The sequence below is a fragment of the Ctenopharyngodon idella genome, chromosome 2, assembly GCF_019924925.1.
Source record: "Ctenopharyngodon idella isolate HZGC_01 chromosome 2, HZGC01, whole genome shotgun sequence".
In the NCBI taxonomy this organism is placed as follows: domain Eukaryota; kingdom Metazoa; phylum Chordata; class Actinopteri; order Cypriniformes; family Xenocyprididae; genus Ctenopharyngodon; species Ctenopharyngodon idella.
The window spans coordinates 33277916-33304777 of NC_067221.1; the positions used below are offsets into that span (position 1 = coordinate 33277916).

The 26862-nt window shown below is 36.3% G+C and overlaps 1 protein-coding gene across 2 annotated transcripts in view; it reads right to left on the bottom strand.

Annotated features, from left to right (window-relative positions):
- Positions 1–26862, bottom strand: part of myo10 (myosin X) — a 56562-nt gene that overhangs the window by 19866 nt on the left and 9834 nt on the right. Inside the window, exons 2-24 of one of the 2 annotated variants that reach the window (XM_051861457.1) lie at positions 25989–26087; positions 21799–21957; positions 15173–15360; positions 12682–12816; positions 12466–12590; positions 11948–11961; positions 11745–11829; positions 9807–9910; positions 8861–8990; positions 8625–8743; positions 7271–7417; positions 7074–7174; positions 6876–6942; positions 6698–6790; positions 6200–6268; positions 5808–5890; positions 5595–5703; positions 5283–5363; positions 2210–2334; positions 1231–1345; positions 842–948; positions 515–739; positions 338–371 (exon numbers count right to left, since the gene is read on the bottom strand). In XM_051861457.1, coding sequence (XP_051717417.1) covers positions 338–371; positions 515–739; positions 842–948; positions 1231–1345; positions 2210–2334; positions 5283–5363; positions 5595–5703; positions 5808–5890; positions 6200–6268; positions 6698–6790; positions 6876–6942; positions 7074–7174; positions 7271–7417; positions 8625–8743; positions 8861–8990; positions 9807–9910; positions 11745–11829; positions 11948–11961; positions 12466–12590; positions 12682–12816; positions 15173–15360; positions 21799–21957; positions 25989–26087 — 2514 coding nt within the window. Of the gene's footprint in view, positions 1–337; positions 372–514; positions 740–841; positions 949–1230; positions 1346–2209; positions 2335–5282; positions 5364–5594; positions 5704–5807; positions 5891–6199; positions 6269–6697; positions 6791–6875; positions 6943–7073; positions 7175–7270; positions 7418–8624; positions 8744–8860; positions 8991–9806; positions 9911–11744; positions 11830–11947; positions 11962–12101; positions 12437–12465; positions 12591–12681; positions 12817–15172; positions 15361–21798; positions 21958–25988; positions 26088–26862 lie in introns of those variants that run through there. The other variant, XM_051861465.1, reaches the window with a different exon arrangement.

Genomic DNA, 26862 nt, shown 5'->3' on the forward strand with positions numbered 1-26862 from the left:
ATCTATATCTGATTTAAAACGAGAAATCGGTGAGAAATATAACGACCCAAGGACAGAACTGATAAAAATGAGCTGTTACATAGGAATAGCCTAGTGGGCAGTGCTGTGTCATATGCCATATACAGTAGCTGTGCACAAGGTGACCCACATTCGAGTCTCAGCTTGAGGTTCAGGCTTACTTGTTCATTAATAATGTCATCAGTGACTAGCCGACGTTAACTCAACTTTAATCACACAAATGTCGACTTAAAAAAAATCGGAAGTCGTTCAACCCCTAATATATATATTATCAGACAGACAGACAGATATTAATAGATTGATAGTTTTTTTCACTAACCGCTTGTGCCAGGAGCTCCAATTCCAGTCTTTCTCTGACAAGTAAACACCACAAGAAGATCAAACATAGAAACTAACATTATAAACACAAACGTAGGTATAATGATACATGCACCTGTACAAGCAAATAATAATAATAATTTTCATAATATAACTTAATACAGGCACAACTGCCCACCTCTCTAGCGCCTCCTGTTCTTCTCTTCGTCTCCTTTCCTCTTCTTCCCTCTTCCTCTTCTCCTCTAGAAGGTGACTGTAAAGCCGTCGTGCCCTTTGCCCTCTGAGCCTCTTCTGTAGGGTGATGGTGGCCCAGCGCATTGTCTGGAAGCGCCGACGCCAATACAGTGCACGGTAGTTTTTCTGAATGACAACAATGCACTGCAACAGCCGTCTGTATTGGATGCTATATCCAGTAGAGGACAGAGAGAAAAACAGAGGGAGTACATTAGAGTTGAAACCAAGCGTGAATGAGTGTATATGCATAAGCATGTGTAAGTGTGTTTACCGTGCTCTATAACCCAATATATGAGCTTGTATAATTGAAGCTGCTTTGAGCACTTCTGTTTCTCTTTGTTTCTCTAAACGCAGTTCCAAGCTCTCTCTCATAAACACCTACAAAAAACAATCAATGAAAAGCCATCATTTACACCAGATCCACCAATCATGCTGGAGTTGAAAAAAAAAAATATTAACAAAAATAATAGACACATTTTAGTTAAAACTTGAATACAAAATGGAGAGCGTATATATTAGGTTACCTGTTAACTTAGGTTAACAGTTAGCAAAGTCATGATTGAATTGTGTAGAGAAAAACTTTCCAAAAGTATTTTATGTCAGCTACCCACACAGTCCCACATTTCAAAGTGAATATCCCGAGAACATAATGTTGCTGACCTTGGTTTTTCCCAGCTGCCATTCAGCACTGCTGTTGTCATAGATCTGAAGCAGAAGGCGGCACTGCCCCTTGATGTCATCTGACAAAACCACACCCCTCATCAACACATAGTACCTGGCAAAAACAAAATAAAACAGTGATTGATCTGTCCTGGCAAAGGTGGTTCACAATGTCAGTTAACACTCTGAATCCTTTTATTCTCATGGGGATCGGAAAATGCAAAATTATGCTACGTCATGTGACCAGACAAATCCAATTCCGCTATTTCAAACTGACCTATTTCTTTTCACAGCCTAAAAATGGATCTTACATTTATACACCAATACTGCATTCATCTATGTATCCACTATATGATTATCATTCAAAGATGCAGGAAATGCAGGAAAAACAGAAAGCAAGTAGTAGCACAATGTTAATTCTGGGTGTCAAACAGCGCTGAGTTTTGTGAGTAAGACACATTCTATTAAAGGGATAGTTCACCCAAAAATTATATTTCTGTCATAATTTACTCACCCTTATGTTGTTCCAAACCTGTATGAGTTTCTTTCTTCTGTTGAACTAAAAAGAAGATATTCTGAATAATGTTGGTCATAATCAGACAGTTGACGGTAGCCATTGGGAAAAAAAAATACTATGGAAGTCAATGGCTACCGTCAATTGCGGTTATCAACATTCTTCAAAAAATATTCTCTTGTGTTCAACAGAAGAAAGAAACTCATACAGGTCTGGAACAACATAAGGATGAGTAAAGAATGACAGAATTTTCATTTTGGGGTGAACTATCCCTTTAAAAGTGTCATTTGCATAGAAAGGAGGAGTGTTTGGACTGAAAAGAATGACAATGACTTCAATTAACTACACCTAAAGTGGTGTCGTAAAAAGCTTGAAAAAAGGATGCTACAAACCAGAAAGGAACATTTTCAGAATGAATAATTTTTCAGCAGGAATATGCGAGTTTATAGTTTTTGTGGCACAAACCTGGAACAGAAATCCTTGAATGTTCTCCGGACTGGAAACCCAGAACGTCTGATTTTAACTGTCTCCAACATCCCAGAGTATCTCAGCTGGTTGAGGACTACAGACTGCTCAAACTGATCGGGCATCTGCAAAAGAGTGTGACATTTTAACAGTTTAAATCACCACATTTGCTCCATTTAAAAAGTGTTTCAGCTTCAGACTGAAAAGTTAGAGGTCCTAAATCTAAAAGAGCTGAATTAATTCTGCTTTCAAATATAGACTGGTTGAGTTTTGAGTGGATTCATTCTTTAAACACACTAAGTGGGCCATCGTCACCCCCTCTCCCCCTGACCTCCGACCCTGTGTGGGGGTGAGGTCGGAAACGGGGCGCTGTGATCCCCGCTTCTAAATGTCATCTCTGTGGAAGGAGGAATGAACCAGAAGACTGGCGCATGAAAGTGAGATGAAGAGATGAGTGGTGAAAGAGCTCTGTGAGAGCAAGGTCAATACCAACACACACACTTACACTCACACAATCATTCATTATAGTTAGAGGCACATTAACATACTGATACATGCAGCACAGAAGTCACAGAAAGCAGACAGGATCAATGTCAGAGTGCTTCATGGGGGCAGGGACAAAGTTTCTCTTTAATTGTCTCCCAGAAACACAAATGCTAGCTACATATAACACATATTAAAGGAATAGTCTGTCATCATTTACTCATCCTCATATCGTTCCAAAACCTGCATGACTTTCTTTCTAATGTGGGACACAAAAGAAGATATTCTGAAAAATGTATCAGTGTTTTTGTACATACAATGAAAGTTGTTTTGGACCACATTGACTTTCATGGTATGGGAAAAACAGTTGAAACATTCTTCAAAATATCTTCTTTAATGTTAAACAAAAGAAAGAAGAGTAAATGATGACAGAATTGTCACTTTTGGGTGAAGTATCCCTTTAAGAATCAAACCATGAGAACATAGCAAACAGTTTTCATAAATCTTTTCTTTAATTAGCAAAACTGTGAGAAGCTTCTTCATTATCCAACAGGTAAACAGATATCAGACCATCCAGATATTTGAATACCATCTCAAAACAGCAGTCGGACATCTGGAAAAACTCTCAGCATCTGTTTAAACATCACTGTATCGGTTCTGTTCTTCTACATCAACAACGTAACTGGCTAAATATTTAGTTTAATAATATATGAACTCTTACTGTACAGAAAAGTGTCCTTTCTCATCCTGTGACCGTCAGCAGCTCTGAGTGAGTGTATGTTCACAACAAGCCAGTGATCAACTGGTCAGCTCACACACATACACACCCCCAACCTCTCCGCTCTCATTCACACACTGCTGGTTACCATGGAGATCAGACCCATGCTGGGCTAATTTGCGCTCAAGGGGGGAGGGGGTGTTGGAGGGAAATGCATTGTGGGTAAAAAAGGGGCAGAAGCCACCCCAGCTGTTTACATTCAAATAAAGTGGGGGAACAGTGGACTGAGAGACACAGACATACAGCTGAAGAGAACTTGACAGAAAGACAGACATACAAACAAATATATAGATGTCATGCATAATTGTACGTTAGATAATTAATTAATTCATTAGTTGTTTATAATAAGCTATTTTTTTGTGAAGAATATTTTAAATTGTAATCAATATTAGATATACAGATAAATAGAAAACAGATAAATTAATAGATCCAAATGTATATCTTGTTATAAATTAGATAATTTATTAAAAAATATTAATTTTAAGTTTATCATTTAAAAAATATATTTACTATAATAAGTTGTCAAATTTATTTGAAGAGAAAAATAAGAAAAAATTCAAATCTAGTCAAATTTATTTAGAGACAACTAATTATAAAATTACATGTTTCTGTTAGATTTCACTTTTATTTTCTTGAGGAATGATTTTTAAATATTCAATTTTGGATACAGTCAAACCATAAATTATTCAGAGACTAGATATATATTTTTTATTTTTTTACTAGTGGGTGCAGGACACTATATAGTTCATTTATGTAAGTGAGGACAGCAAAATAAAGTAAACTGTGACATATTATACCCAAAAATTCTTCATACAGTGGACTACAAGTAAAATTGATCAAAATTTGGAACCAAAAATTATTCAGACACTTTGACCTGACCATGTTTTGCTTAAGTGTTATCTGACATAATTAAGATTTTTTTTTTTTCTGATACAGTTTAACTCTGAGATCTTGTCATATTTTATTAGCATTTTTTTAAACTATAGTGAATAAACTGTAATAATGTATGAAATGTTCAAGGTGTCTGAATAAATTTTGGTTTGACTGTATATAGATAAACAGAAAGCAGACAAACATTTTACACAAAAGTAGCTGTACATTATTTTATTATTTTTAATTCATCATTTTAGTTTATTATTTTAGTTTTTAACCATTATAATTTATAATCTACATTTTTAATTATTAAATTATTTGTTTGCTTTCTCTTCTGCTTTTTTTACATTTTATATATACTATATACTTGTGCATTCTGTACGAGACAAATGCATATTGATTTACTTCAGCATAGATTTGTGTGAAAGTAGAATGGAACAGAATTGATGTGTCCCACTAACACATCAATTCTGCACCGACCTCAAACAACTGAACAAAGAGCTACTACCATACACAAAACACACATGTAGTCTGACATCTGCTGTAGAGTTAATAGGCAGTCTACTGAATGGCCTCGGGTCCAATGCAGTCTGAATAGAAAAGTGTGCAGAGCATGTGTCTGTGTCTCTCAAAGGAGTCTTATATCTCCACACCGAGTTTATGATGTCTAATCTCCCTCTGTCACTACTGAATGAAAACACTGAGAGATATACAACCATGCACAGAATTGCCATCTGATAGTGTGTGTGTCTCATTGGTGTGAGTTTGTATGTGTGTGTGTATTAGATGTCTACACTTGAACTTGGCCCATAAACAATAAACAAAACCACTCTGAACTGGAAATCAGAATTAATTTCAAAACTGAACCCAATGTTATACAAACTGACACGAAGTAGATGACATCTAATCTGTTCATATGTTTGTTTCTGTGACACATACCTTGCTATTGTTGGGTTTAATGCAGCGTACAAAGAATGGATTGGAGGCACTTAGGGTGGACATCAGGGAGTGCAATGAATTCTGGATAGACAGAAATAAATCATCTTTCACAAATTTTTAAAATGTTTTATACCAAATACACTTTATATACAACAAATCCTTGATGTTTGAGATTATTAGAAACAAAAGATAAACAATCACTTTTTAAAGTGTAAGAGTGAAAAATGATCATGGTCTCTTTACATTCACTTACATTTAAATTTAATTGTTGTTTACCTGTTCTAAAGCATTATGGGAGTTGTAGTTCCTTACCTTAAATTGGGAGCTAACTGTAGGTCTGCGATACTTTGAGCCACACTTGACTGTGTCCTGTCCAGTCCAGGTGTTCACTCTCTCAAAGAGATCATACACAAAATCCAACCTGAGAGAACAGGAGCATGTGAACAAATGGCCTCAGAGAGAAAATTACACAACTACATTCAAACACACACACACACACACACACACACACACACACACACACACCTGCTCTCCCTGAGTAAGTTGAGAATATCATCTCTGAAAGTGTCTCTGTTCTTCTCCAGGATTCCTCTGACATCATACACAACCTGCGGACAAAAAGCAGGATGTTAACCTGAGACATGACACCTGCAACGCTGATGTTGACCACATTTTTTTCCCTCATTCTCCAGTATACTGTATACACAATAACACATGAGATATGTGATGTACTACAGTACAGGTGAATAGACTATAATTTTATCTTTCTTTTTTCAAAATAAAACTTGAAACTTTTCCCACATTTTTTTTTTTTGGTAGTTGAAGATGCAAAATACTGTGGAAATTAGAGTATTTCAATCCAATTAAAATAATAAATAATAATTAAAAAAAAAAAAAAAGTAAACAGGGTGCTATACCTCTCCTGCGTAGTGCTTGATTCCAAACTGATGAACTGCAACACGAGGCTTAACATAGAACTGATTCCTCTAATGAGATGGAAAGAGAAATAGATTAGTGATTATAGTGATCATATTCAGGGTGATTATTATGCCCAATATTCAAATCAGTGCTGGATCAATATGAGTTTGTTTGGTCCCCTCCATTTGGGTACTTTCCTGCCTACAGTTCTTGCCCAAGCCAACCTGCTCCACTTCCAAAAAATGTGTGTGTGTGTGTGTGTGTGTCCGTGTGTTTTTGTGATTTATGAGGACACAAATTTGTATAATGACATGGGTATTACACTGGTATTACGACGTAAATATGAAATATGAGGACATTTCGTGAGTTCTCATATTTAAAATAGCTTTAAAAACATATTAAACAATGTTTTATTAAAAATGTACAAATGCAGAATGTTTTCTGTGATGGGTAGGTTTAGGTGTAGGTGTGTGTGTGTGTGTGTGTGAGAGACGTACAGAATGCTGGCTATGGAGTTTCTCCAACAATGTGTCATCAGTGCCTTTAGGAAAATGACTCTCCTCATTCACAAGAGCAAGCAAACCCAATTTCTGCAGAAAAAACACATGCACAGACAGACTCAGATCTAGAACTTCAGATTTTAGACAGTGTTTTTGATTGTGTATGAGTTTTTACCTTTTCTATGAGATCAAGGCACTCTCCATTGTCCATCCAGTTGACATCATCCCAGACCAGCCCTTCTCTATGAACACAATAACAAAGAAAGTATTAAAATGGCAGAAAATTGGATGCTTACCCTGTGCATTGGCTACATTTAAACTGTGTTTTGGTGTTGCTGATGCATTGAGTGTGTTTATATTTGTAATGACTTACTTGTTGTACTCAAGCTGTTCTAGAGAGAAAATGTGCTTGTTGAAATACTCCTGTAGTTTCTCATTTGCATAGTTAATGTTGAACTGCTCAAACCGGTTCACCTGAGAGGGAGAATGGAAATAAAAAAAAGAGTGGAATAACATTAGTAATGAAAAGTGGGTTAAAACCTGTCTGAAACTAGTCAGCATGACTTTCACCTCAAAGTTCTCAAACCCGAAGATATCCAGGATACCGATGGATCTGAAGTCTTCACTGCCATTGATACGGTTGTTCAATTTACGAATGATCCAAGTGAAGCACTGAGAGTAGAGAGCCATTGCCATAGAGTCTCGTGAGTCCACCGCCTGACAGACATACACATGCATATTTGTGTTGTTATTCTGACTACAGAAGGGTATTTGAGTCTTTATTACTTAATTAAACTAATTAAGGTCTAAACTGAATAATGAAATAATGTATAAGAGTTTAAAAGTCAAAAGACAACATATCTCACATTAAGTTTTTCTTCCTTTTCTGCTTTTAAGGCATTTGTAGTAAAATCTGTAGTAAAATTTGCTTCATTGCAAATGCTGTACTGCTTCTAGAATGCTTTTATTGTGTTTTTACTTTTAAATATGTTGTGTTCAATGTATTTTTAACAGTAATACATAATATAAACATCGGCACTGAATGGAAAAGTATTTGGAAGTACTGTGTTAAGAAGTCAAGTTGTAATGTTTGATGGGAAACAAACTTTAAACCTGTATCCATACAGTAATAAAAAGGTAAATGAGGAAGGTGAAACGTTTATTAAAGGATTGCAGTTACATGTGAAGTCCTCTAGAGGGAGGGAGAGGTTCTGGACCTGTTTTTGGTGACTACAGAAGTATTCTGATGAAATCTATATTGTGTTTTTAGTTGTGACTTGATTATTCATACAGGATGATTTTCATTTTACAATAATGTTGTAACATATACAATAATGTGTGCGTGTGTGTGTAAATATATATATATATATATGATAAACATTCCTCAACGCACACATGATATGTGAAGAATATAGAAGCTCAAACATGTTTGCTTGACATGCGAGAACCAGTGAGGTTCATTCTTCTGTGTTACGCAGCACATTTGAGCTTTGCACAAACCAATGTGGTTTGTTCTCGCACGTCAAGCAAGTACGGTTGAGCTTCTGTTTATGTTTGCTGATCAATGTTTATATGTGAATAAAAGCCTAAATTCAGTCTCTTCAGAAAATTTGGACTAAACTGCTCAATTCATAAGGATTAGTTTTGTGAAGTGAAGATAAGTGAAGTTTTTGAAGTGATAAAGTGATAGTTGCGTAGCTGTCAATTAAAAACACTTCATTTGTGTTTCAAAGATGAACGAAATTCTTACGGGTTTGAAATGACATGAGGGTGAGTAATTGATGACAATTCTTTCATTTTTGGGTGAAATAAACCTTTAAGTTGTAATGTGTGATGATGATAAACACACATTACAACTTTATGTTTGTTTGACTGTTTTGTGTAACCATGTAAACTTTTGTTTAGTGTGTAACACCCCTGTTACCTGCTCTACAGTGAGGGGTGTGCTGATCTCTTCTCCTCTGAGGATCATGGATCTGTGGGTCAAAACTTCAGCCAGCTGGGCACAATCCAACCCCAAAAGATCTGCAGCTTTACTAAGAGCTATACATACAACAATGCAAGTATCATCAGTACAGTAATGTCAAATAATAACAACTCATAAATTCAACAATTAAGACAAAAGGGAAATAGAGCTGAAGAGAGTGGAGAAGTGATTACCTGTTTTAGAGCAGACTTGTGCTCCACCTGCCGTTAAAAACTCAATGTTTCCCATATGCAGGATTCCCGACAGGAGCCTCAACACCTCCTTGATGTTCTCTTCTCCAAATTGCATTGTCCTCAGAGCATTCTAACACAAAACACAGTCAACCAGCATTAAAACACAAGATAACCATATATTTACACACAATATATTTTATACACTATTTTTTTTTTTAAAGTTTGGGGTCAGAATAAAAAAAAATAAATAATAATTTTATTCAGAAAGGATCTATTAAATTGATCAAAAGTGACAGAAAAGACTACACACAAAAACGTTTTCTAAAAAAACTTCTAATGCAAATAATAATAATGCTGCTGTTTTAAATTTATATTCACTAAAGAATCCTGAAAAAACGTGTATTACCGTTTCCACAAAAATATTAAGCATGCAAATGTTTTCAACATCGATGATAATAAGAAATGTTTATTGAGCACCAAATCAGCATATTAGAATGATTTCTGAAGGATCACTGAAGACTGGAGAAATAATGCTGAAAATTCAGCTCTGCATCACAGGAATAAATTACATTTAACAGTTATTGTAAATTGTAATAATATTTCACAATATTATCTTTTTACTGTATCACTGTATGTACTATTTACTTTGATCAAATAAATGCAGCCTTGGTGAGCATGAGACACACAGATAGATACAAAATCATAGTATCTCATTGGATAAGCCAAGACCAAAACTGTTATAGATTAAATATATAATATTAATTGCTGTTGTCATTACGGTTTAAAATCCATAAATATCCAAAATTTGACAAACAAAATGTGTGCTTATACAATAGTGCAGTAGGTTGCTGTAGTACAGCAGTGGAGTGTGTGTGTATGTGTGTGTGTGTTCATGTGCTGTACAGTAGTCATACAGTGATGTGTTGTCATGTTGTGACTGTCTCACCAGCACTTCCTGAAAAGTCTCAGTGTCATTAATGGCTTTGTCCTTCACACATCCTGACTGACCCAGATAATGAAAGCCCTCCGGAGGGGTGAGGGAGAACGACTCTGTGAGAAAATGAGTGAGAGCGATAAACACAGATCTTAAACAAACTGATACTATGTCGCAAACAGCACTGATTCACTGTGATAGTATGACCTTCTGACCTCTCAGTCTCATTTGACAGTGACATCAGCAGATGGTGAACCCTGGTTTAGGTGACTAAACTAAGAAAACCATGAATAACAACAGTTTTGCACACTGTGGCTCATCATGAAACCTGTAATCTCTCCTTTGTCACTTGTGACATATTTCTTGCTAAAATGGGCTTAAAGTGAAATACATACTGTATATTTCGCTTACTATGATTACTGACAGGTTGCACACTGGATGCAAGTCAAACATAAAATCAGAAACAAGTGAAGGCAACAAATTTAAGATTTCTATCATTTAAAGTTAAAATAGAGGGAAAATCTTTAGTGACTTTGTTCAGATAGGCAGCAAAAATCTCTGTTTTGTGTATTCGATTAAAATCTGTTTAGTTGCTTGTGATCTTAAAATGAAATGCACAGTAGTGTCTACCACTTACTGAATGTATTCATTTACTCTCAGACATGGCACTCATTAGTGAATATTGAATGAGTGAAGGCCACATGAGTCAACCAATGTAGATACATCAGATATTAGCTGTGTCCAAATTCAGAGGCTGCATCCTTCGAAGGCTGCATTCGAAGACTGAATCCCAATCGTCCCAATTCGAAGGCTCCATCGAATGCGGCCTTGCAATGCTTCCTTTGTTTCCCGGGCCATGAAGGATACAACAGATGAATCCTTCGTGGCCCAGACTATACTTTAGACAGGTTGTGAACCCTGTTTTGTTTTCAGACAGTTGATTATAACTTAAAAAAGTCCAGCACAAACGTTACTGCCGCTCGTCAACGGCAGTTGTCACAGTTGCTAGGTGACAAAAGCAATCCTCTGTAGGCTAGACTCTCTCATTTATCAAAACTCGGTCTGAACTTTGCAGCCTTCGAAGGCGTGGCCTTTGAAGTCCGCATCCTTCAAAGGATGCAGCCTCTGAATTGGGACACAGCTATTGTCTACTGTAATCTTAAATAAATATGATTGCATCTATTACAAAATGACAGTTAATAATAAAAATGTGGATTTCAAAAGCAAATCATATTTATTAAACTAAAATTTGTATTTAATTTTTTTTTTACTTTAAATAAAAGGTAAATGAAGTAAAATAAAATATAAAAAAGAAACGGATTTTATTTCAGCTAGGTGAAATATACCAAGGCAGCATTTCTCGTTTTAATTTAGTCTAACTTGTTGTACTAAAATAAATAACTTAAACTAAAACTGAAATAAAAATTATTAAAAAACATACTGACATATTAAAATGACACACATACTGATAATGAAATTTTTTTTGAAAAAAAAAAAAAAAAAAAAAAAACTTAATCTTATTTTATTTCAGCTAGCTGCCAAGGCAACATATCTCATTTTAATTTAGTCTAACCTGATGTACTAAAATAAACTAAAACAAAAATTTTATTAAATACATATAGAATTAAAAAAAAAAAAAAAAAAGTAATAAAAATGACAAAAACAATGACAATAAAAAAATTAAATTTATAAAAAAAAAAAAAAAATCTGAATATTAATAAAAACAACAATAGCATCTCAATGATACTAAAATAGGACTGGTGTTAACAAAGCCTATACTAATTTGTTTCCAGATATATATGTTTTTGCAGATTAAAGGTCATCTATATTGCTCTTCAAAATGAAAACACTTTGAAGGGCAACAGGTTTTCAGTCTCCAACTCAAGGGTTAAAAAGAGGCCTCAAACAGAAATCTGTGGACAATGTAGACATAAGACAGCCCAGACTCACCCCTCTGTTCTGCGCTGGTTCCGGCCAGCAGAGCGTAGAATATGTGGTAATTTCTTTCACCGGGATTTTGACGCACAACTCGATTCTGACAGAAATGCACAAAGACAATAAGAGTCCAACAAAGACATGATCAGTGACGCACATAAATGACCACATAAGCAAAATCATACATGAAAAAGTTTCATGACTATGAAAAAACTCACCTTTTCTAAAAGGTCTGTGTGTTGAAAATAAAAAGTCAAGGCAAATGCAAAAAGAGACACTATCACAGCATTACCATCTCTGTAAATGAATATTTTCTTTCAGGGTAGATCTTGATATTACATGTTCTTGTAAACAAAGTATCTTTTAAGTCACCTCAGATCACTGGATGCTTTGGCTAACATAGCCTAGAATGTTTTCTTTTTTTCAAGCCTTTTTGAATCCTGCTGATGTTGGTTGTTGATGTTGCTTTCAGAACTTTCTGTGCTTTGCAGGTCTTTACTTCTAGTGCGATGGTGTTGTCAGAAAAGTCACCAACTGATCACAGCATGTGTGAGTTCTAGTTGCAAAACGGGGTCGCATATCACAAACTATCAAAAACAAAATAACTCAAAATCTGAGTGGGATTACTGATAGCCAGGAGCCTGTAACAAGTCGTACCACAGTACAGGTGGATGAATAAAGCTACAGAGATGAACTAACAGTTAACACATCCAAACAACGCACAAACAGAGGATACAGTCTGTGATTCTTCCTCCCTGGATGTTTCCATGCTGGCTGAAATGAAGCTGGATGAATTTCCCAAAGCGACTAGAGTTGTTGTTATGAACAGTTTTAGCATTTCCGAAAGCCTCCATTATTGGACTACAGAGACAGAGAGACAGATAAATTAATGCATATAAATGAGCACATCGTGTATACTGAGTGTTTTGTATGATTTAATATGCGTATGTACCTGCTCTCCAGAATTGCCTCCTCTACATGTGATGATGCTGTCTTTGTTGAGAGCGCCACACTTTGCTGACTCATTGCAGACAGAAAGCGCAGAATCATCTTTGTGCTCTCAGTTTTGCCTGCTCCACTCTCCCCACTGACACACAAACACACATACAGAAAATGTCAGCGCTGAAAGATGATTATTAGATTAAAGAGTTGTAATGAGCTTATGTGGCCAGCAGGGGGCAGTTACATTATGGGTCTCATTCAAGGAGTCTTTCAAGATTCAAGAAGCTTTACTGGCTCAATAAAACACATATGATTAAACCTTTTTTTAAAGAAATACTTTTATTAAAAAAGATTGTATTAAATTGATCAAAAGTGACAGTAAAGAGTTTTACATTGTTACAAAATATTCTATTTCAAATAAATGCTGTTCTTTTGAATGTTCTTTTCATCAAATAATAATATTCCACAATTACAGTTTTAACTACATTTTTGATCAAATAAATGCAGTTGTGGTGAGCATAAGATAGTTCTTTCAAAAACATTTCAGCAGTAGAGTACATATAGCACTGTCCACAAATTAGGGCCTACAACTCTTAAATAAAAAAGCTTTTGACAAACAGTCTGTGAAAGAAGGTGCTTAACCTTTCAGAAAATTGTGCTTGTCAACCTCAGGTGGTCAAACTACTGTAAATTATGAACTGTGTTATTTCTATTCATTTCATATGAGGTTTCCTAAAATTTAAAGGATTAGTTCACTTTAAAATGAAAATTACCCCAAGCTTTACTCACCCTCAAACCATCCTAGGTGTATGTGACTTAATTCTTTCTGATGAACACAATCAGAGTTATATTAATAAATATCCTGACGCATCCAAGCTTTATAATGGTAGTGAATGGGAAACAACGAGTATGAAGCTCAAGAAAGTGCTTCCATCCATTATAAACGTATTCCACACGGCTCTGGGAGGTTAATAAAGTCTTTCTGAAGCGAAGCAATGCATTTGTGTAAGAAAAATATCCATGTTTAACAAGTTATAAAGTAAAAGATCTAGCTTCTGCCAGATCGTCTTCCGTATTCAACTTACAAAGAAAGTTCGTAAGTTGTATAGCGAAGGCGTAGGAGGTAGCATAAGCGTTTTGAACTGCAAGATGCGTTACACTTTCTTTGTAAATTGAATACGGAAGTCGGTCTGGCGGAAGCTAGATATTTTACTTTATAACTTGTTAAATATGCATATTTTTCTTACACAAACGCATCATTTTACTACAGAAGGCCTTTATTAACCCCCCAGAAGCGTGTAGAGTACGTTTATGATGGACTGATGCACTTTCTTGAGCTTCATAATTGTTGTTCCTGTTCACTGCCATTATAAAGCTTGGACGCATCAGGATATTTATTAATATAACTCCGATTGTGTTCATCAGAAAGAAGAAAGTCATATATACCTAGGTATATAGAGTGTAAGTAAAGTTTGGGGTAATTTTCATTTTAAAGTGAACTAATCCTTTAAGACATTTTAAATACAGTTTACGGTTTCATTTTGCATCAAATTTGCATTAAAAACTTTAAATAAACATCAAATTAAATTCACAAAATTAATATACAGGGGCAAAACCTATGTAGCAGGACAGGCCTAAATAACCATTTTAAGGGGGATACAGACATTTAAAGTGTGTAAAATTAAATATTTTTCATGCTAGGTTAATTTTAGAGGTATATTATAGTTTATCTTACATATCTAATAGTTTTAACAACCGAAAAAGGGATTTGTGCCTTAGAAAAATGTCATAGGACAGTAATGTGGAAAGTGCCACACATTTATACACACAAAAGTAAAGGTATCTGAAAGTATTTATGTCTGTGCAAAGATTTGTTTTTGTGTCCTACTGGTTGCCCTTTTCATAAGACTTGTTTGCACTCCCTGTGGTTTCATCCAGCAGGTCTGGGAGTTTGTATTAGATTTCCATTGCATTTCTTTGTTGTGGTTTGCAAAAATGGCAAAAGAAAGCATTCCTGAATTGTGTGTAGTTAGAGCATGAGTGTACTTCAGTTTCTATCTCGAGTTTTGTGCAATAAGAGCAAAGCCTGTCTTCTTACGGTAGCCCTATCGGTGTCCGCATGTTTGCTGAGTCTGTACATGCTCAGGGCTTTTCATAGTCTAGGCTTGGCCACGGCGGTCAGGTATTCTGCCAATTTTTATTCTCTATGTCGGCTCTCGCTAAAGCTGACGAGAGATCTGCAGCGTTGAGAACAACACAGCAGTCTGCCACCTTTAACCTCTGCATGCTTGTGTAATGAGTGCTGTCAGGCAGCCATGAGTTTGACCTCACACCGTAGTGAGAGGTCAGAGGTGAGGGTTAAGGTCACAGTGGAAAACTTTAAGGTCAGACTGTCTGAAAAGTAAATTAAAATGAGAACACATGCGATAAACCTCATTTTAGAGCATTCAAAATGAGGCTTGCTGAAACCACTGGTTTGTTAAATGCATACAGAAACACACCTGATGAGCACACACTGGTTGTTGGAGCGCTTCCACATCGATCTGTAGCACTCGTTTGCAATGGCATAGATGTGAGGAGGAATTTCGCCCAGGTGATGTCGACTGTATCGTTCTACAGCTGTGCCGTCATACAGCCCCGACAGACTCTGATAAGGGTTTACTGCTGCTAAAATAGATCCAATATACGTCTGCAAACAGACAGAAGAATGGAGAGACAGACAGAGGATGAGGAAAATAGAAACTTAAGTGAACACCATATTTTATAAACACCCTCTGCAAGTGTCTGTAAGCATGTGCACATGTGCTTGTGTTTTGGTGTCTACTGACAAAGTATTGTAACCACTGATGAAAATAGATCGGATTGGCTGTTGGGATGTTTTGATTTGAATACCAAATAAGTGCAAATTGGCACCTAAACGGTCAAATGTTCAGGTGAGTTTAGGATAAGATCTTATCTCTCTTATCATCATATCATTTGTATTATCATATATACATGTATGACTGAAGATGAAATTTAAATATATATGATAAAAATTTACTCATTTACTCATTCCAAACCTGTAGGACTTTCTTCTGTGGAACACAAAAGAAGATATTTTGAAAAATGTCTTTTTTTTTTTTTTGGCCATATAATAAAAATCAGTGGGATCCAATGTTGTTTTGTACCCCACTGACTTTCATTATATGGACAAAAACAGTTCTTCAGAATATCTTCTTTTGTGTTTTACAGAAGAAAGAAACATTAACGACTGATTAGGGCTGGAACATCTGCAGCTGTTTCGTGCTAAAAATGCGTCTCTACAGAAAGCAATGACTGTCCAAATCAAATTTCTCCCACAGAATCTACAAAGGATTACTCTTTAAATGAACTTTGCATGTCTCGTTTATGAGGTTTGTTCAGTCAAATCAGCAATATGAATTTACACAGTAGGTTTTATAGTAATATTTTCTGAGTAATTCAGCAAAAGGCAAATGAAAAACAGGTACAGTATAGTAGGAAGATTTATGCAGATGTTAAGCTGTCAGTATGTGGTCCTCAGAAGAGGGAAAGCCGTCTCATTGAGTCACAGGTGTTATCAGTTTGTTCTGAATGGGCTGGTGGGGATTCCCTTCTCTTTTCTAGTACAGGACAGATGAAGTCATTCTTGTAAGAAAAAATAAAATAAACCTTCCTCATTCTTCAAGGTGCACTGGTGTCTCAACATCTAGGTGACAGAATCTATGTTTGGAATGGAACACTATTATGCTGATAAAAAAAAAAAAAACTGCACAAAATATACTGTTTTTTAAAAGCAGTATGTATAACTGTGCAAGATCAATGGTTTTCCCACCAGCAGTTTAGTTTAGTTAGTGGCATCCAATTATAATCTTGGAAGAATGGTTGTTTTGTACCTTTAAAGTCATCATGAAATCAAAATTGACAATTCTTATTTTTTTATGGAATATTGCAGTGTTTATTATGAACGATTTAATCATGCACATTATTTTTAAATGTGCCCTCCAACAACTTGTCACTCACGTGAAATTAGCATTTAGCAATGACAATCACTTTCCAATGGACAAAATCAAGTCCTGCTCAACATTTTTTCTTGTTCAAGAAGCCGTTTCGCTCAGATATATGTCACAATAGGGAATAAAAGACGATCTTGATTTTTGTTTCAGCTGAGTTTAATTCAAATTTTTTGCATTTTAAAAATAGCTTTTGGTGGTCAAAATGATGTAGACATTCGCAGTGGATATTACTAGATATAACTTGTTCATTTGTCCCATTGGAAACACTGAAAATCAAATCAAGCACACTGCATTGTGGGATACAGTCATCATATACAATACATATTGTGCACAGTATACATACTGCATACTACTTTCTGTCAAAAATAGCATGTTGTATGCCATTCCAAAATTTTGGTTGTTAAGTCTGGCGTCAGTGTTTCCAGGTCCAAACTCTCCAGCAGACCCCAAAAGCAAACAACAAATGGTGCTAATATACACTTGTGCTGTAGTTCTACAAAAAAAAAAAAAAAAAAAAAAAAAATCATGATCATAACCTTGATATCCATACCAAAATCTCAATTGGCCTGACAGTGATTCATCTTTTCTGAGTCTGGGACACCATGAGTCCTCCGGGGACTGTAGTGTACACTTTAATTTTTTTAAAAGCTTTGCTTAAATGTCTGCTATAAATAAATGGTGCTCGTAAATGTCTATTGAGGTATCTCACTTTAAAATGCAGCAGAGGCTTGGACACTGAAACAGTATTCAATGTCATGACATAACAAGCGGATAGCCATAGATTTCCTGAATGAGACTTAGGGTGCTTTCACACTGGCAGTTTAGATCAAAACAGATCATGGTTTGCATTAAAAATTGATAATGTGAAAGCTTTCATGCATTGCAAACCCTGGAGCGCACCATGGTTCCAAACCCAAGACTACCTGTAGGAGGTGGTATGAATTCGGCTGCAATGGTACCGTGGCGAACTTTGCGTCAATGTGAACTCTGACTTGTGTCTGCACTTGTTCTGGTACTAAAGTAGCCGATGATGATGTCATAAGTTCAACAAAACACAAATGAATTGCTCGCAATCCCCTGTCTTCTCAATAGAATCCGTCTGCAAGCAGCAGAACTTCATGCAATGCACTTATAGTAGACCAAGCGTTCTTCACTCTGCTGTGCATAATAGCACCAAATTAATAAATAAAACAATATTTTGACCCCCCCCGTTTTGTTTTTTATCATGTACTGTGCAGGTTTATGATGATGTAAGATGAACACAAATGCACCAGGGTTCGATACAATCAAGTGAGTCTGAAACCTGACCGACTCTACAGGGGGAACAGTCGCACTTGGATTCGAGCTTCAGAAAACGTGCCTAGTGTGAAAACCCCTTTAGACAATGCTGAATTTGGAAAAGCATTCTACTCTCACTATTTTAACCATATAAAGATATGGCAAAAATAGTAATAGTGATACCAGTGTGCTATATCAAACTCAGCCAAAGTGTGACATACTACCCCAGTGAAACCCCCCAGATGCCCCTGAGAGGGTTTAATCTCCACAAGTGCTACCTCAGAAATGCAATGAAGGTCTACAGCAGCCATGTCCTTCCCATAACCTCCCCTGGGTGTGTCTGCAAATGTGTGTAACAGCACACTGAGGGGTTTAATTGGAGGTGAACGTCATCTCTCTTGAGTGTGCATTGCTGTTTTTGTTGGGTTTAGTCCAATGGTGCTACTAATATCTTTAAAGGGATAGTTCACCCCAAAATAAAAATTCTGTCATCATTTACTCATCCTCAAGTTGTTCCAAACTGGTATGAATTTCTTTCTTCTACTGAACACAAAAGAAGATATTTTGAAGAATGTCAGTAACCAAACAGTTGATGGACACCATTGACTTCCATAGTATTTTTTTTTTCATGCTGTGGAAGTCAATGGGGCCCATCAACTGTTTGGTTACCCATATTCTTCAAAATATCTTTTGTGCTCAGCAGAAGAGAGAAATTCATACAGGTTTGGAACAATTTGAGGGTGAGTAAATGATGACTTGTAGTACATGCACAGACAGAAGCAAACACGAGATTGCAGTCTAGAGTGACAGCTGAGAGCGACTGCTATGCATAGTGATGCATAATAAACTCAGAAACATCACACACACACACACACACACCCTCTCAATGTTAAAATGAGTGTGTAGGGTGAGAGTTGAAACATGATCCGGCCCAACTGAAGCAGAACTATTTCCTGCTACATGCTCACACTACAAGGAAAGAGAGAGGCTGAAAAAGAAATAGAGAGAGAGAGAGAGCAATAAAATAAAAAGGAGGTAAACCTCACATGCAAAAGACATTTTCTGGATCACCAGCCCCCTTGTCTGTGTATGTGTGTGTTTGATGTGGGAAGCTGCTCTAGCATTTTCTGTCCAAATGTAAGGCAAAAAAAAAGTCCACAGCTGTTTATAATCAGAGTGAGAGCGAGAGAGAAACGTCTTTGTGTTTTAAATGCTGTGGAATCGGATCTCAGTGAGACACACACATTCCAGAAGACTACATACACACACATGCTCAACCAAGCGCTGTTATTTTCATCATGACTTGTATGTTTTTATTGGCATGGAGAATGTTACAGTTTATTTGTCTTTAAAGTCTAATAACGTTAAACTTGGTAATAAGTAAACAAACTATTCTGTGATTTTATAAAATTAATTTTAATTTAATATAGAAGTTGAAGAAGAAATAGACATTTCACAGACCACCAAAAACAAAACCACACACACCGCACACAAATAACACCCTAATTCGTTCTGATTGCTCCCATATGTCACCAATTAGTCAATCAGTTTAGCAGACCTGTGGCGGCTGTCCTAATTAGCCAATCAGTTCATTAGATTTACAAACCTGGATAGGTTAAGAGTTTTTCATGTGATTTTATGTGAACATTTAGGGGCCATTTACACAACACCGTTTTCAGCCGTTCATTTACATGACAACAGCGATTTGGGGGCCTGAAAATGCAAACTTTTGAAAATGTCCTTCAAAGGGCAAGTTTTTGAAAATGATACCATTATCTCTGTGTAAACTACAAAAACGCAATGTAGGTGCATACTGTTTCTTTACAAAGTGACATCGCCAACTACAGGCCTGACATGCATAATACAGCGTTTTTAGTCGTTTTCGTGGATCTGTGAATGGGGATCATTTTGACAGCGTTTACGTCTGTACGCAAAACTTTTCAAAAACGCAAAGGTCACTTTTCTGATTTTAGTACATTGTTGTTGTGTAAACATACCCTTAAAGATGAAGGGTCTCATTTGTGCACGACTAGTGGCACCAAACTGAACTGCAAAATCAAGACCATTTCCAACCATTTACATGTTACAACATAACATTGGTTATCAAAAATAAGTACACTACAATAATCCTGACAATGAAGAAAAAAGGGTTTATGTGTGATTTTGAAATCATAAATCATTTGATCATTTAGTCCTTTTTTCTAAACCATAACAAGGTGTGGGAAAAGGTTTGAGTAATGTCGAAAGAGGAGGTGTGCATTTCCTCATGATGAGTGAGTAACTGACGTTAATGTGATAACCATCACATACCTGCAGACCACACCCACAATGATAGCTAACTGGTTAGCTCACACTCAAACTGATCCAATCACACGCCTCACGTCACAGACAGCAGAGGCAGACAGAGAGATATGAGTCTCCTGGATTGACTCCAGTGTCATTATGTCATAATACTCAGCGACAGGACAAAAGAGATTATTGCCATATCTGTACATGAAGATGAAAGATTTATCCATATCTTTAGTCTTATTTTATTCTTAGTATTTTTTTGGTAGTAATTAAATATCCCAATTGCTGTCTACACTTTATTGTCTTCATAATGTTTGACAAATAAAACAACTCAATGACAGGACATATTAACATATAGTGTGTCATATAATTTCCCACTGTAAAATCATTGTTTTGAAAATGTTTTAAATATTAAATAACAGTTTACCACAAAACGAAAATTCTGACGTCATTATGTTGTTTTAAATTTTTTGAAGAATCTTAGCATGGCCACTGTTCAAAATAATGAAAGTGAATGAGGGCTTGGGCTGTCAAGCTCTGCAATGATAAATAAGCTTCATCAAAGTATTATAAAAAAAAAAAAATCTCATGTGCTATAAAGCGCTGTGTAAGGAGCTGACTGAAAATTTAAGTCTTGACATCTGCCCTAGCTCTTCTTGGCACATTCATGAGAGAAACAGTCATGTTCAAGTTGTGAACAAATCATTCTTTTGTATCAGATGTTTTCAATGAATCGTTAATCCAGTTCAGCAATATTTCATACTTTTATGGAGCATTTGTGTTCTTTTTTAAGCTTGACAGCTCCAGTCCTTGTTCAAGAGCGACTAGGATATTCTTTAATACATTTTATTGATTTGTGTTCCACAGAAGAAAGAAAGTCTTACAGGTTTGGAATGCCATGAGTGCGAGTAAATGATGACAAAATGTTAATTTTTGGGTGAACTATCCTTTTAAATATAACTACACAGAAGTGAAGACATGTTAACCTGGAAGTCCCTCCAAATGCACACAAACAGTCTCTAATTATGTATTAATTGGACTTGATGCAGATCCGTAGAAATAAAGACTTCAGAGTGGATATGTTATTCAGAGAGTCAGCAGTAGCATGTTAACTCTGTTCCTTAGAGTCAGTCTGGAAATCTGGAACTAGACTAACTGCTTTTGGCACAGACCACATCCCGACAATGTGCGCACAAACACACACACACACACACACACACACACACACAGAACACAGCTGAACCAGGCCCAAAGAAGAACACAGAACACTGTTGTGAGTAAAGGCTCAAAGAGGCAGTATAAAGAAAGAGCGAAAGGGAGAGAGACGTGTAATTAAGAAAATATATTTTACTTTGACAGACACATTAAGGAGCAGAAAGCCATCCAGCCACCTGCACAACAACCCTGTATCCTTGACAAATATGTCTTTCACCACAGCTGAAACATTCACACACTCGCACACACACAATCATTTGTGACAATGCATGCTTGATGAACAAAAAATGTGATGGTGAACGTGTGTGTGATTTTGGTGGGTGTTTGCTCACATATATGCTCTTCTGTGTGTAGCGGAGCTGCAGGTTGTGTAGAATGGCTCCGTCGTGCAGGTCCTGTAGGGTTGCCATGTCCTCGACCCCAGTGATACTGCTGCTGTGCATTGGATAAACCCTCTGCCTGCTCACAGCGTTCTGTTTGTAGGTGTACACCTGAACAAAACACATATGTATGCATATTTGTGTAATGACCACGAGAGAAACAAAAAATAAAGTGATACACAAAGAAAGAAAAATATATATTTTTAAGGTTATTATATAAAATCTGATTGGATGAGCCACAATTAGTCACTGTAAATAGCCAATATATGCATTGCATAGATCTGTGATGGCATGTCAATTGAATTCTATATTAATGCTTTTTAATGCAAAGTTGGGATTTTTTGCATAATTAATGCTAAAACTGTATAATTTTCCATTATCCTGATTTAACCGATTTAATACATAGCTGTACAAGTTTCAAGACTCTCATGTCACTCAGCACTCTCTTTCTTCCCTGCTGAAAAACAGCTTAAACCAGCCTAAAATGGTTTGTTGGTCTTAGCTGTTTTATAGGGGTTTTCGGCACTTTTCAACTGGTCAGACCAGCTTGCAGATGAGCTAAACCAACTGAGGCAGACAGGTAGATTATTTAAATTAGTTAAGACCAGCAAACCAGCTCAGACCTGGTTTAAGCAGTTCTTTGAACACTATGGTTTCACAGACAGGGCTTACGCCTGTTTCACACTGCAAGCTTAAGTGGCGCGTGAGCGTAACTACATCGTCACTGCAGCTGCAGAGATGCACGAGTATTCACACTGGAAGCGTTTGTACAGCGTCACAGCAGCGGCTCGAAGCTACAAGTGAGCATTTCTTTACAAAGACAGCTAGAAATTTGTTTTTATAAGTTGGTCATTTATAAACTTGATAGTCTTAGAAGTTTGTTAACATGGGGAGGTGTACAACATTCGCATATAAACGTAAATAAATAAATAAAAATAAATAAATAAAAGCCTCATGTCATCCCTTGCTGCACACGAATGAAGTAAGCTTTGTGTTTTACATCATCTGCCACGTGCACATGTTTACAAGACAGCAAACTCAGCGAAAAAAGCCAGCAAACTCGGATTTGATTTGGGTATGCTGCAGCCTATATATCTCTCTGTGTAATAACTAAAATAATGTTTATATATCATATTTTCTGGCTAGTTTACTTTAGTTTTTTATAATACACCATACTTTAACCCAAACCGAATAATTAAAAACAAGTTTAAATGGGTAAATCTTCTATAAATATTTTTGATTCTTAATTTTCTTTTCTGTCATACTCAAATTCTTGTTAAAACACATTAGACATGCTTATTCTGTGCATTTTGAACACTTTTTGTGTGAAATTATATTTATTTTGTCCATCAAAAGTGTACTTTCACTTTAATTGAGCGTCAGCAGCGCAGCAAAAATAGACTCGGCGCCGAAACCCCCGCTTCACTGCTGCTTACGCGGCGCTCCTGCTTGACGCTTACGCGCTGCTCCTGCTGCCAGTGTGAATGCACGCCGAAAAAAATATGCGCTGCTCACGCGTTGCTTACACTTGCAGTGTGAAACCGGCGTTAGCCTAAACCAGGATTAGGCCTTAGTTTAATTAGGATATTTAAGTAGCTTTTATAAACGTTCACTAGAAAAAAAGTATTACTGGTGTGCATCTTGAGACAAAACAATGACACTGACATATTTTAAGATATGTCAGTGCAAGTTGCTTTCAGTTAAAACAGCTCAAACATGCATTTTAGTCCAGGACTAGCTTAAGCCTTGTCTGTGAAACCGGGGGTATATTTAATATTTAATGTGCATTTATTTTATTTATTTGATCATTTATGTAGTTTTTTTTTTTTTTTTTTTTTTCAAAATAAAACACCAAAATAATGACCAGCTGACTGAACATTATCACAACAAATGTATTAATAATAAATGTGATTATTTTGTATGACACATGGCTATTATGCTTTTTTATTAAAACAATAATACTAAAATCAATGAATAAAACACCCATAGATTCTAAAAAACACTGACTGTAATGCACAGACAGCACAGAAGGTGTTTATTGCTTTAACAAACTATAAAGATCCTGAAGGTAACAGACTGGCCGCAGATGATACTATAGACCAGAAACAGAAGCCAGAGACAGGAGAAAGTTGCGTGTGCTTGACTGCACATGCAAGAATATGAGAAACAGACTCAAATAATTCAAGAAACACACAGTAAAATACAGAACCCTGCACATGACGTGCGGACATATACATACATATCGTGGTCATGAATTAAAGGGTTAGTTCATCCAAAAATTTAAATTCTGTCATTAATTACTCACCCTCATGTCGTTCCAAACCAGTAAGACCTTCCAAATCCAAGAGCTCTCTGACTCCTCCACAGACAGCAATTTAACCACCACTGTCAAGGTCCAGAAAGGTACTAAAGACATCGTTAAAATAGTCCACGTGACTGCAGTGGTTCAACCTTAATTTTATGAAGTGACGAGAATACTTTTTGTGTGCAAAAACAAAACAAAAATAATGACTTTATTTAATATTCTCTTCTCTTCCATGTCAGTCTCCTACGCAGTTGACATAGTAAGCACAGTTTGCGCTTCCTTGTTTACGTCAGAACGCCAACTCATTATTGGCCAGCTCCTGTGTCAGCATCACACGCATGCGTCGTGCTGCTCACGTGTACAGCATCAGCCAATACTGAGCCGGCGTTTGGACGTAAACACGGAAGCGCTGCACTGTGTTTACTGCGTCAACTGCGTAGGAGACTGACATGGAAGAGAAGAGATTATTCAACAAAGTCGTTATTTTTGTTTTGTTTTTTCACACAAAAAGTATTCTCGTCACTTCATAAAATTAAGGTTGAACCACTGCAGTCATGTGGACTATTTTAGCGATGTCTTTAGTACCTTTCTGGACCTTGACAGTGGTGGTTAAATTGCTGTCTATGGAGGAGTAAGAGCTCTTGGATTTCATCAGAAATATCTTAATTTGTGTTCCGAAGATGAACGAAGGTCTTATGGGTTTGGAACAACATGAAGGTGAGTACTTAAAGGGTTAGTTCACCCAAAAATGAAAATTCTGTCATTAATTACTCACCCTCATGCCGTTTTACACCTGTAAGACCTTCGTTAATCTTCGGAACACAAATTAAGATATATCCTGCTTCAGGAAGCTTTGGAGCGTTATGAATCAGCGCATCGAATCATGATTCGGATCGCGTGTCAAACCGCCAAACTGCTGAAATCACGTGACTTTGGCGCTCCGAACCGCTGATTCGACACGCTGATTCAAAATGCTCCGAATCTTCCTGAAGCAGTATTTTGAAATCGGCCATCACTATATAAGTCGTTATTTTGTTTTTTTTGGCGCACCAAAAATATTCTCGTCACTTTATAATATTAATATTGAACCACTGTACTCAAATGAACTGATTTAAATATGTTTTTAGTACATTAAAATCTTGGATCTTGAAAGAGGAAATGTCATTGCTGGCTATGGAGGCCTCACTGAGCCATCGGATTTCAACAAAAATATCTTAATTTGTGTTCCAAAGATTAACGAAGGTCTTACAGGTGTAGAACGGCATGAGGGTGAGTAATAAATGACATTATTTTCATTTTTGGGTGAACTAACCCTTTAAGAATTTGTTTTACTAATTTGTTCCCTTGCTTTATGTAAATCGTGTGCAAGATATAATAACTAAATTGTGTTCACAATTTAATAATTTGTTCCTTTGGTTTAGTAAATTTAGTAAAAAATAAACTAATTATATTGTGCGAACAAATATAAACTAATTATATCATGTACAATATGGGGAGGGAATGAATTAGTAAAATGTGCTGACATATTAGTAAGTCATGGGAATGATTTGTTCATTCGTGGCCATGATATACATTTTTCCTGCATTTCATGTGCAGGGCTCCGTAGTAAAACAAATGCAGGTACTGCTTGGTTGACATGCCGGCTTAACTGAGTTTGTGTACCTGACAGACTCTATGGCAACATGGTCTCTTCTAAACAGGCGGGTGCACAGACAAGTGTGTGTTTGTGTAAAATGAGAGCACACCACCTGTTCAGCAGTGCGTTGTTGATCTGAGGTACACAGAGCAGATGTTAAGCCACCATTCCTGTGTAATGCATACACCCACCCCCACTTACCTGTCCATAGTCGGTGTTAAAGACCACCACTCCACCAGAGCACGAGTCCACGGTACTGGGGACATAATGATCCTCCACCCAGAGCCACACACGACAACCCTGTCAAACACACAAACACTGGTCAGCCACATACTGAGCAATAGCAGAAACACAAACAACTTTTGAAAACCATGTGTTGGGTGTAATTCTGGATCTTGAAATGAAATTGTGAATGGTAAAGGACTGTTTAAGAACATCCTGTGGGAAAGATCATAGAACTGCAAAAACAACAAAAAAACAAGTGTTGTGTAATTATGTATCTTGAAATTAAATTAAAAACAATCACTATTTAGGAAAAAACACAAAGAACTGTTTGTTATTTGTAATTATGTGTCTTTAAATGAAGTTAAAAATTATGAAAGGTCCTGTTTGACAGTCTGTGTATACTGACGAAGTTGCAAATGAGGCCTCTGTAGATTCTCAATTGTTTCTACACAGTCACAGCAGTGACATACAATGGAGAGCAAATAGAGATTAGTCTCACATTTGTCTCCTCTAGAGTTTAAGAACAGATCTAATCTCAACAATATCTCAAACTGTTCTCATTTTTGCTAAGGTACCAAAGTTTGCAAATAAAAGAGATTTCCATAGGAACTCAAATTTTTCTCATCAAATTTTCAAAGACCAAATCATCTAAGCTATGCTACAGTATCTACATGCATTTTGTAGCTCTATACTCTTTCTCAGTCAACAACTGTCTCACTTTTTACAACAACTGTCTATTTTTATTTATCCAAATGAAGGCAAAGTTGATACTTAAATTAAGCTAAGAAATTCATTCTTTGTTCAACAGAAGAAAGAAACTCATAGAGGTTTGGATATAAAAGTGAGTAAA